At 35.2% G+C, this 12,831-nt stretch overlaps 1 protein-coding gene across 1 annotated transcript in view; it reads right to left on the bottom strand.

The window, feature by feature from the left end:
• ZRANB3 (zinc finger, RAN-binding domain containing 3) overlaps window positions 1–12,831 on the bottom strand; it is a 46,444-nt gene that overhangs the window by 8,850 nt on the left and 24,763 nt on the right. The window contains 11 exon segments of the mRNA XM_009895851.1: window positions 929–973; window positions 976–1,031; window positions 1,708–1,911; window positions 2,889–3,357; window positions 4,000–4,152; window positions 5,640–5,819; window positions 6,334–6,453; window positions 7,179–7,298; window positions 8,699–8,827; window positions 9,231–9,402; window positions 11,861–11,946. Of these exon segments, the coding sequence (XP_009894153.1) occupies window positions 929–973; window positions 976–1,031; window positions 1,708–1,911; window positions 2,889–3,357; window positions 4,000–4,152; window positions 5,640–5,819; window positions 6,334–6,453; window positions 7,179–7,298; window positions 8,699–8,827; window positions 9,231–9,402; window positions 11,861–11,946 (1,734 nt within the window).

Genomic DNA, 12,831 nt, shown 5'->3' with positions numbered 1-12,831 from the left:
AAAGATTTTGTGCCGTCTCTGGCATAATGAAACTCTTATCCAAGCCAAAAACAACCCAGAGCAATACGCAGTTGCCCAAATACCATCCAAAATGCATTTTAGTCTTTGAATAAAGTGTGTGAAGCTAGGAAGCACCATACATTTTAAGTATATTAAACAAGTTTTCAGATACAAGAGGATACTCTTTTTAACTTTTTTTCCAGCTGTATCAGTTATCCTTATAAAAATGTATTCCCTCAAAGACTTGTCCTCAGTTATTTGTGATGCTTTGCAGTTGCACCTGAATACACTGACTCTTTCAGTGACTTTGAAGAAATCTTCTCAGTGAACTTTTCTATCCCTTAAAGGAAGGTACTGGAAAGTCCTGGCACCCCCTTGAAATACGGCCTGGACAATGACCAACTGCTTGCTTCAGTACTTCCATTACCGCTGCAGATTAATGAGAATGTGTTTTATTCAGGAAGTTACCAAGTTAAAAACAGCACCAATGTCTAGATTCTTTTGAAAATGTGGTGACAATAGTTTATTTACTTCCATAGTTTGGCAGGATTCACCATCATTTTTATTTTAATTTTGACCGTTTTTCTATTAAATATATTTTGTGATAAGACACTACAATAAAAAAAAAGGAATCTTAAACAATTATCACTTGCATTTTTAACACATTAGATGTATGCTCAGATCATCTATTAGTCCCAATTTGTAGGCTAAGTGTTAGAAGTTATATATTTAGTGATTTATTACTTAATTCCACTGAGAAAAAGAACTAGAATGATAAACTACCTAACTTTTGTCCGTTTCAGCTAATACAAAAATACCAGCCTTTTTATATAAAGTATAACAATGAAAGTATACATACACATTTCATAGGACAACATTTTACTTTGTAATTTAAAAATTATAATAAACATGCATATTTCAGGTTTACCTTTGTATAGAGGTGAATTCTATCAGTATTCCTGCTTTTTTCCTGCTGGCACAAAACATAAGCCCATCATATATTGGAAACGTATCTGATTTATCTACATCTCCTATAAGGAGAAAAAATGTTGATATTAAAAAGTTTTTTTCTTCATTCATTTCATTCAGTCTACTTAGACATTAACAATAGTATTATGCATGTTTTTAAGAAGTTATTTCGCAAATTTCCCAATTTGGTGAACATGCAAACACATTTCTGTATGAACACTGTAAATCTTTCTTTCTTCCCCCGCCCCCTTCAAATATTCGGCAAGGAAAAAAACACAGAGGAATATATACCACATGAGGATTCCGTGTCTAATTCCAGAACAATGTAGTAAGATACACAAGTCAAGCAGCAAGCTATTAAGACAGTTGTGTATTTTATTTTTCTGTTTCTCCTGAATTAACTATCATCTGCTTTGCCTGTAGCTGTCCTGAACACAAGTGAATGCCATCATACGTTTCAATAAACTATACAGGTTCACAGTTGCTAGTTTGACATAGTTCTTAAGTCAGCCAAAAATTCTGTATTGCTTCAGTAGTTGCATGAAAGGCTGGGTTTATCCATGGTGAAAATTCAGTACACATTCCAGGCCAAAACAAAAACATTATTGGATAGTGCACGTACTTCCATCTATCTTTCAAAGGGGTGGGTTTTTAAATAAAAGTTACATTTCATGCCAGAGGCATATATACAGTTTCGCAACAGGATGACAATCTTTCTTTCACAGGGTCCCACTTTACCTTCTCCATCCTTTTTTTCACTTTCTTCATTTTCAATTTCAATAGTTTCCTGTTGGCTGATTTCAACAGATTGCTGGGTCACCACTTCCTCCAAACCTTCTCTTCTGCGTTCAGCACTGCACTCTACTCGCTCTTCATTTCTTCTGGAGTCCTTTGACACATCTTCCTCAGTCTGGCTCATGGGAGCTTCACAATTTCTCTCAACTATAGATGAAGAAACAAGAAAAGCCATAATTTATGCTACCTGCACAAATGGGTACCGAATCAATACACATCTGGAGACAAGACTATGTAATTGAAATACATTGCATTTTATTCTTTAATATTATTATGGTGCAACCTCTTCAGAAACTAGAGCTAACTTTAATATTAGAAGAATGAACACATGAACCAGAGTTTTCCATTTATGCAATTTCATACACCCAGCTCAATGTCAAAATAGAGACAATGAATAATGCAGTTAGTAATTCTATATTATATACAGTTATTGTATACCATAAACACACAAAGTAGTTTTCCAGGCATTGATCTACACCTGTGAAATTGAGAAGTTGTCCTTACTTGACCAAGCACAGAGACTCATATAAAATTTAGAAAAAAAGAAAGAAAAAGAACCTCACTCCTTCCTTTGCAATTGAAATAGCAAATATGGGGATAGTTTTATAAAAATGTTTTATTAAGTTTCCAGATAGATTGAATAAATTTAATAAAAAAAATCTACTCTGACATGTTGTAGCAAGAAATGCCATAATTTCTGTGTCTCATGAGAAATATACAATACTCAAGTTAATAAAACATCTATACCATATAACTTAGTTTTGAGAGGCAGTGAAAAGGTTTGCCTTAAAGTTGGATTCAGAATAACCATAAACCTCAAGGAAGAGGAGAGCTACAGTTGCTGCAAAGAAAACTGAGCATATGTTCTTCCTCACTGAATTTATATCCTGTTATCATTTATCTGAATTTTCCATTTGTTTCAAATTATAATAATGTAAAAGATCCTTAGGGAAAGCAAAATTAAGAAGGATCACTTAATGGGTATCTGTCCACGTAAAGACACCATTCTTCGTATTTTGCTTGGATTTGTGCATATTCATACACTCAAAAATACTGTATTTTCTGAAACTAATCACAACTGAAAAGAAAAATGCCTATTTTTCTCTGCAGCACACATTACTTACCATTACTGCTTTGAGGGCAATTGCACATTTCACAGTAAGGGAGCAATTCATTATTGCTGTAAGTGCAAACACCGCAGCGCCATACTTTATTTAAAGCTGCACTTTTGCTTGAAGTATTTAAGCCACAAGGAAGGACTTCATTGTGTTTTTCTGAAAACAAAGGCGGCTTTTTTCCAGTCAAAGATTTTTTCTTTTTCTTACTGGAGCTGACTGGAGTAGATCCACTTATGCTTCTTGCTCTTTTAGCTTCACGTTCACAGGTACTTTCATGACAAATTGTATCCACATCACTTATTCCTGTGGAATCCAGGTTTTCATCGATCTTCTCTGTATCCTCTTCTTTTGTGACTTCAGAAGATTCTGAATCATTATGTAACGATTCATTACCACAAAATATTTTGCGTTTCTTCTCAGTGGAGGATTTTGGGGAAAAGAAAGAACGTATGTCATGCTGTCTTTCCTTTTCAAACTAGGAAAGAGGAAAAAAATATGTAAGTCCCACTTATAATTACTGGATGAGAAGCTGTTAAAATTATGATTTTTCTCCATTAATACTACTCTCTAACACAAGAAGCTATTTTTAGTTTGGAGACGGACTCAAAAGATATCTTCCTTTAAGAACAGATAGTAGAAAAAGCAATTCAACTTTTCTCTTGTTTTGTCAAAAGTATTTTCAATATTCTCATGAAAATTCTGAAATGGCACTATCGGAAAACAAGTACACAGAACTGGTAAGCTATGTGCCTTTTTTGATAATGCCTATTACAACGAAAGGCTTTTAAACATTGTTTTTAAAATAATAGCCAATTAAATTCAGTACAGTTAACAAAGCTGTAACTTCAACAGAAATTACCTGGTCTTATCTCTGAGGGTGGGTCAGTCACCTAAACATACCATCAGGTCCCATCAGAAGCCTGCAGATGACATTTATACCCAGCAGAGCACTTTCCCCAGCCACACCCAACTTTTAAAATGGAATTTGCGTTACTTTTCCCCACTTATTTAGTTTTTCTCTGTTAGTAAAGTCTGCAGTGCACAAAAGCTTAAGTGGACAATGGTTGTAATTTTTTTTAAATGAAAGAAAAAAGAAAAACATAATTTTGAGTCTTACATGTGTAAATAAAAGTTCGTTTCTGTGATCTTCTAGACTTTCGTTCGGGGTCCAGGTCTCAGCAAAACTCAAAAAATCCCATTTCTCTTTATCACCTTCTTCAGCCTGCATTTTCTCTTTCTTGCCATTCAAGGTGCTGCCTGTAACTTTGGCCTGCAGAAAGAAGACTTGCGTAAAACTTCCAAGGAATTCACATGTTGGAATAAATTTATTTACCTGTATTCACTCAATTTGCTTCCCTTGCAAACTTAATTCAGCATTTGCAAAGTAAGAAACTCCGCAGTAATTAAAAATAACTTCAGTGATTAAAACTATTCATTTTCCAGCATCCATGTCTGCAAGAATAACAGTAAGTAGTGTATTTAACACACTATGACTTGTGAAAAGGTGTATACAAAATGTCAGTATTTATTGAAGTTAAAAGAGAATATATACATTGTGTACATCTCTTACAGTCTTAACACCTTTTGCTTGGCACATGGAGACACACAAAGGCAGAATTAATTGGAAGAAGCAGTTTAGGGACAGAATTTGGAAGGTAAATTGTTGGTGAATTTCTGAGACCCCATCTGAGCCATGTTTAAGGAGATTCTTAATGTACTGGACTGAGATTTTTTTTTCAGAGGTACCTAAAGGAATTAGAAGACAGAATTTAATTCCCCAACTGAATGTCAAATACAGTTTGCAGTACTTAGATTCTTTAAGCTGTGATTACTTTTCAGCAGGAGAGGAATATATTGGAAAAAAAACCAGTTATCAGTTTCTCAGTACAGTAACTGTACAGACACAAAAAATTGAACCACTACAACACAGGGGTAGCCAAATGCAGGAACAACGACCATAAGTTGGCATTTACATCAGAATAAATTCTGTATAACCAACAACGTCAAATGATTTTGACAACTAGAGTTTAAAAGGCAGTTCTTTCTGCGTTGACACTTCTGGAAATGTCAGAAAACGAGCTGACAGAACACTAACACACCTCAGTTATCAAAACAAGACACTAATGAATGGTATCAAAGGCTACAAAAAGGTCACAAAAGCAAAACAGCCAAATTATTTTTCTTAGTCTTGTGAACTCTCAAAGATCTTCCGAGTAAGGAAAGAAAGGCAGAATGGAACTACTCTTCCTAACAAGGACTGGGTAAGACTTGAGGAAAATGGCAACAGAAGATAAGGTTACTGTCATCTTGGGTCTACAGAAGAAGAATTATTTGAGAATGCTTCTGCCTCTAAGAAACAAAGTTTTGTTAAGGCCCACCATTCATCCAATTAAAAAAAAAAAAATCCAAACCACAATAAACTCTAGCTGTTATGAGTGAGCAGAAAACCTTAAAATTGTGTATTGAACAACCAGAGCAATAAAAAGGAAGAAGGAAGATAAACCAACGATCTCCTGTAGATATGAACCATCCCATTCATCTTGGCAAAGAGATGAATGAATCTTAAACAGAGAGCAAGAAGCTAGAAAAGACTGAGAACAGAAATGGACATTTTTACAATTAACAATTCTAGGTGTATCAATTTCTCTTATAGTAGGATGCTGCTCTAGGTAAGCAAGAACGTTGTTTGGCATGTGCCCTTAAGTGCTATCTTAACCATACTGAGTTCTTGAATATTTGGTTCTATTCCACACATACCTTGCGATTCAGCATTGCCCACATAAGAGTATCCATTGTTCCTTTTGCGATAAGGAAGTGAATATTCACAGAACTGCACTGCCCAATTCTGTGTGCTCTGTCTTCTGCTTGCTTAATGTGGCCTGGATCCCAATATAATTCAGCAAACACAACGTGAGTAGCAGCAGTGAAAGTTAATCCCTAAACAAAATAAGTAGATAGATTTCAGAAAAAAAAGACTCCACACCCAAACAACTGGATATCTGAAACAAACCAAAGCTAAATATTATATTGAACATTTTTATATGGAAATAAGAGGAACCCGCTGGATAGCAGATGGGCCTATTACACTGATTTCTTCCTTGGGCCTCAGATAGATTTTAGTAAGATTCAGAAAATATGTCAATATTGTGTAAAGGCTGCATACTGCTTTTCATTACAGAAGTAACATGTATTTCTTATTAATCTGGTACTGTCAGAGAAATTGAGATTTTACTAATTATTCAAGAATGAGATGCTGCTGCTTATCTTTCTTTTATCCAAGTAATTTCAACAGAGGCTTAGAACAGTTAACATGATTAGTAGAAAAAAATGAATACCTGAATCTACAAAAGACATATTGCATGAACTGCCTTCAGTAAATCAGTGCAGTCACCAATGACTTTAGTATCTATATTCTTCAAGTTTCATATTTCACATTTCTTTTTTGTCTTACCTGACCAGCCGCTTGAATACTCAAAATAGCAACCCGGGTGTCAGGATCCTTCTGAAACTGATTAACAAGATGTATTCTTTCTGCGGAAGGAACACTTCCATCTATTCGTATGTAGCGAACCTATAACATATTACAATGGAGACAAAAATGAAACAATCCGTGACCATTTTTCAACCCATTCGCCCTCATAGAAAATATGAAAACATCTGTTCTATTCCTGTCATAGGGATAGAGAGACATCGTACTCTTTGGACTTTGATTTACAGTTAAGCCTCTTTACCTAGACTAGTGCAGACTTACGTGTTCCCTGTTTACAAAAGGAGAAGACAGAATAACACGGGATCTTAAAATGGAATACTCCACAGAAGAATCTGCAATTTCCTCGACATGATTTACGAAAATTCCAAGCTAATAATAACCATATTAAATAGCAAAGTTAGCCACCATTCCCTAGCAATGGCTGAGAGTACATGATCAAAATAATATGGAAATTGTTTGCAAACATTTGTATTGCTTTGAATTAAATGTTCAGGCGAGATGATAGCATTCTGCAAAAAACAGAAAGGAAACAGAAGCACTTTGGTGGAAAAACCTGGGAAACAACTGCCTACAACAATGATTCAATAATAATGTATCACACTAGATATGAGTGTTTACATTATCCTCAAATACAAAACATTTCTTCAAAACCACACAATCCCTTTAATCCAGCGGCACTGATCTGTATATACTTAAAATCAATAAATGCCTGTTACACAGACCTAGTTCTACTGAATTCAAACACAGGTCATACATATTTGTAAAGTCCAAAGTTAAATACGTGCGCAAATTTGTTAAATCATTACCTTACTTTCTATAACTGCCTCTGTACAGGCTTGAAGCATGCTTAAGTGGTGAGCAAAAACAAGAAACTTCAGTTTGTCGTTTTCAAGCATCATTTTGATATAGTCCTTTACTGCTCCTGCCTGGAATAAGAGAGCATGTTTTCATTAATTAGACATACAAAAATGTTCAAAAAGGCAGTTTTTGTTTTAATGTCTTTTGATTTCTTGTAATATGAAAAGATAAATGACCACACCTTGTATTATCCATTTAAGACTTTATCAAACATCTCATTCCTTCAGAGGAAAAAAAAAAACCAAACAAAACAACTTTATCCTCAAAAGATCACATAATTACACAGCACTTCTTCCAGACTAAGATGTAGGTAAACCCCCTGCTAGTTATAACATTATTATTTGTTGTTTTAAGCCATATTTAAAAAAATACCGTCAAAACCAAACTGATTTCTGCCCAAACATATTTCAAACGGACAACATATTGTGTAATCAGAACTTCTGTATCTGCATCGAGGACGCCATATATCAAAACTGAAAGAATAATTTTGATACTTTCATGATACCATAAACATAAAAGATTGATCTATTTAAACATTCATAGAATTCTTTTGTGTCAAATATCATTTTCAATATCTTTTACAAAAACTATTAAAGTAATGCTGACAGTTAATAAAATTTATCAGTGATCAATGGTTAATGCAATATCCACTGCATTATCCTAAAATTTCTTTTTTTCCCCTCCTTTTTTTCTTTCAACTTCCTCTTTGGAAACGGTTTAACAGAGGGTAGGAGACAGACTAGAAGAGTAGGGAAGAAATAGCAACAGAATCACAATGATATTTTTAAGTTAAGGAGAGAAAAATTTGAAGGAGTTGGTCAGATTCTCAACTCTTACTGCTCCAGCAGCCTGCAGAACTTTTTCCTTTTTTAAAAATAGTTTAGCATAATGAAACCTGTTAATAGGGTAAAAAGTAGGCATGTAAAGGATTTTGGCTATTAACTTATTTTTCCGTCCATCTTAAGTGAGAGTATTATAGGAGGAAAATACAGAACAGGGGGTACCAATTGATAAAACAGAAAGAGACCAGCTAGACAGGATTGTTCTTCCACATTTATCCACGGGGAGAATTAGGACAGACAGAATGCAGTCTGCGTAAGGGCTGCATCAGCAACATCTTGGGTCAGCTGCAGCAGCTGCTGACACACAGGTACATCCCTGAAGTACCCACCTTCGGTACACCGCTAAGTCGGTGTCAGGCATTTAGTGCTGTTGGGAAAATATGTGTGGACAGTCTCAGCCAGCTTGGCAGATATCTAATCAATAACACTTTTAACACTTACCTCAGGTCATTATAATGGGGTTCAACCTATTCCATAAATATACAGAGAAAAAAGAGTGTTTCTCCACATTGTGATTATAAAACAAACCAACTAACCTCGTCTAATATTCAGGCCAATACAACTAATTTAATTGAATTAAAAACATACCGGATATTTTAAACATATTAGATGACTTCCATGCTTACCTTGGCAATGGCTGTTTCTTTATACATGCGTGTGATTAGATTCATGACTTGAGAGAAGTGGCTTTCAGTGGCATCCGAATTCAGATTTCTCATTAATTTCTCCCACTCTGCAAAAGTGGTATTCAAATTCTAATTGGCAGAAGAGACCAGTAGTTAGATATATAGTACAAAGCATGTTCTACCTCAACATGTATATTTCAAGCATGAAACATTTCAGAATTGAGTACTTTTGAGAACTCTATCAAATTTGCCTAAAAGTAACAGTAGGATTCAAATTCTAAAGGAAAGGAAGACAGAAAGGAAGACGATCATACTAAAATTAGAGCAAATTTTATCATTATCTGATGCCAAAAATTGCCATATTCATGTTCTTCATGTTATACTTAAAAAATAATAACAGAGATGCTATGCTATATATTCATACATTCTTTGTAACTACATATAATACACATGCATACATATAAATACATATGAGTACATAGGTATTATTATTTACTAACAAATGTATTTTTAGCAAAAGTGGAAAATTCACCTTAGCTGCAGCTTGCGGGAGGTCAAATGGAATACGTTGCCTAACTTTGGGAGGCAACTGAGTTAGAACATCATTCTTCAGTCTTCTGATCATTATTTCACTTAAAAGTTGATGTAGTTCTTCTAAATTTGAAGCTCCTCTACAGTCCCATTGAGTTCTTTTACCAAAAAACCTGAAAATGAAAAAAAAAAAATTGCACCGAGGGTAAAAACTAGCCCTTCCAAATTCAACAGAAACCTTTAGTACGCAATTAATTTTAAAACGCAGTTAGATACGAAGGCATGCTGGCTAGCAACACTGAGCATTCCTGTTTACGCCAGAGAGATGATTGCTTCCTGTCCGCAGACACCACTGCCCGCAGGCATTACGACCCATCAGAGGCATACAGCCCTCTATCTCAGCCCAGCTACTCTTCCCTTCCTACAGAGAGAATCATTCAGGTATCATTTTATAACTCCTGTGTCAATGGACTAATGAGAAGACTATATCACCAGGAAAATTCTCTTTATTATATTATAGATGGGAACAACCGATAGAGATACTATCATGAAAGCTGCAAATATCACCATTGATATTCCTCTGTCTGTCCCCCCTGAGAATCCCCTCCTAGTTACAGTCAGAGACAAGATTTAAAGCTAAAGATACCAGCTTTAAATGTAATACTATTTCATTTATGTAATTATTTAACGGAAGTATGTTTAAGGTTAAAAGGGTAAACATGGAAAAGAGAAAGAATTTATTAACTTAGTCTTCCTTGTTCTTTCTTTGCTTTGTTGTTTTCCAGGAAGCGTTGCAGCAGGAACAGCAGCTTTTCTCTGTCAACACTGCCAGCAGATAACAAAATAACAAGCATGACAGATTTTGCTGCCTTTGGAGAAAAGCCCAGGTAGCATTTTCCAAGGCCAGGAGAGTACATTGCAAGCATGTAATTTTACTGATTTATTTTTTTGTTAATATAATTTAGAAAATTTTAAGCCTTACTGAGCTTATCAACAGTGTTTTAGTTGGCTGCCTGTAATTATTCGGGAAAGGGGCTGAGGGACTCACTTCTACACTGGTGAAGTAGTCGGCATAACACTCTCAGAACGCTACGCAGACGGAAGATAGCAAGATCTTTTGCTCATATCCCTTCTTTGGTCTATTTATACGGCTGTCCTTAGAAAGGTTTCCTCCCTCCAGCATAAGCATTGGGGATACAAAAGAAATGGTAGGCCTCACAGAAATACTTTGGCCCTCATCTTTAGAAACCGGTGCCTATGAACAACTAAGTAAAAAAAACCACAACATTTTCACAGAAAGTGCTGCATAAAATAATGCTATTGAGTTCATTATCACAGAATATTTTGTTTCAGCCAAGTCATGAAGACAAAGTTACTTATTGAAAGCTTGCCAAACCCTAAACTTGATTTTTATTACATTTATGGTATTCCAAAAATAAGATAATCATCTATGATTGAATAGCTAACCATGCTGTACCCACGCACACTTGTGGTGTGAAAATTACAGATGCATTCAGTCAAAACACCATGGAAAAAATAGCATTTCTCTGTCTGAAAATTAGACACCACTCTTCCATGTTGTTTGAAGTTAAACGCTGATAAAATGCATATGATGGAGGAAGAAAAACAAGCTATCTGAAAATGAAACCATGTAATTATTACTGTAAAAATTAAATCTAAATGCTAGGCAATTTAGCTGACAAAATCTATTATTTTGAACATATGCAAAGTTGTAGAGAATTATTATTTTCGCTAAGAAATTTTTTGAAGGTTCTTCCTTTCTCATAATTTCTTTCATTCCAGATTGTAACATAGACTCAGATGGGTAAAACTAAGCATTTTAAATCAGTGCTTCTTCTGTTCCCTCTAGTTCAGAATATAGCTATAGAAACTAAAGCTGAGGGAAGCAATTCAGAGGGAAATGAATCCTCCTGAAGTTAATAACTTAAAGCACATGAAACGTGAAAATTCATGAAAGATACAAGGGATAAAAACGGGTTAAAATTCATTAGGCGCATGTTTGGAAAAAAGTCTAATAGGCAATGTTACCTGGCAAATTGGAAGCAAGGTGGTGGACAAGAACTTACAGTGCCCATATTTGATCCCTCAAACGGAATTATGAACAAACTACTGTGCTTTCAGGAGTTCTATGCCTTTACTTTTTACTCAGTCTGTAAAATAGAGACAACTGTTGGTCTTTTTGTTCCACCCAAGTATGGTGGGATGGCAAAAAGATGGGATCTCTAATAAAGACAGTTGTAAATTATTACATGATATGAGCCTAAGACTGAGCGTCAGAAACTCCTAAGTTTCCGCTGCAGCTGAAAGTCCAGCTCTAAAGGCAAAACCTATACACTTCATACTAACGACAGTAAATTGGCAAATCATTTACTTAACAGAATGCTGGTACTTAACCTTTATTTCAAACTTTAATAGCTTCCAGTTTTGTCCTCAAATAAAGTCTCCTGACAATTCCCAAACCTCTCTGATGGAGATGATATCTGACCCTGAGTTTCCAAGCAAGATGGTATGATACAGCAATAGAGGTACTACTTACTGATTCTCTCACTTCACATGACAAGAAAAATCAAAGACACTCATAGAAAAATAAACGAGCAAGTACAGTAATACCTGACACGAGCATTGCAATATTTTTTGGCATATTCACTCCAAGTTCCAAATCTTCTTGGAAACAGTGCCTCAATCTGCATGAAAAGCTGTATAAGAAAAAAGTGATCATGAAAAATTGCCTGCAAATGTAAGGCTCTTCAGAAAATTATACGATTATTGTGTTAAGTTTACATTCAACAGCTCCACAAAAAATACACAACTTGGCACACATGCAAAAGATATTCCATAGGAGTACGCATGTGTTTTGAGCCAGGACAGCTGTAGGAAGCCCTCAAAGAACAGAGCACCCTGAACACCACTAACATAGTGCTGATGACTTGGAAAAGATTTATACTGAACAAGAAAACATGGATGAGAAGGTGTTATTCCTAAAAATACAACATTTGTCATTTACCAGGTACATAGGCAAAGCTTCAGTGGAGGTATTCCATGAATAGTCTGCTTCTTAAAATACATGAAAATCCTACTCATGCTTAAGTTTTACTTCAAAAAATAGACAATGTCAATACAGATCAGAAATTTCATGCCTTTCTTCCTGCTTGAGTAACAACAGATAAATACCAGTTTAGACAGCCTTAACAACCAGAAAGAATCCTACTTTACAAGCTGTTTTACTGTCAAAGCTTTCTGGATTCAAAGATCACTACTAGATCCAAGACACACCGTTGAGAGATAGTAGGGCATAGAGACAACAGGAACCTGGGAGGTTCTCTCGTAAATGCATTTCCTTCCTATCTTCTTAAGTCTACTGGACATCACTTCTGCGATTTAAGCTTTCATATTATCTAATCACATCCTACTGACCTCTCCCAAAAAGAAAATTACTACAGCCTAATTTTGTCCTTCACAGGATTCTTTCGAGACAGAAGTCAGAAAACTGAAAGGCAGTATTAAAAAAAAAAAAGAAACCAAACCCAATTTATTTGCCCAAGTGAAGAGCTGCTATTTTGACATCAATCTAGGCCAAATAA

This window comes from Charadrius vociferus, unplaced genomic scaffold (genome assembly GCF_000708025.1).
Source record: "Charadrius vociferus isolate BGI_N301 unplaced genomic scaffold, ASM70802v2 scaffold862, whole genome shotgun sequence".
Classification (NCBI taxonomy): domain Eukaryota; kingdom Metazoa; phylum Chordata; class Aves; order Charadriiformes; family Charadriidae; genus Charadrius; species Charadrius vociferus.
The sequence above is the reverse complement of the archived record's forward strand: the minus strand, read 5'-3'. Positions and strand labels throughout refer to the sequence as shown.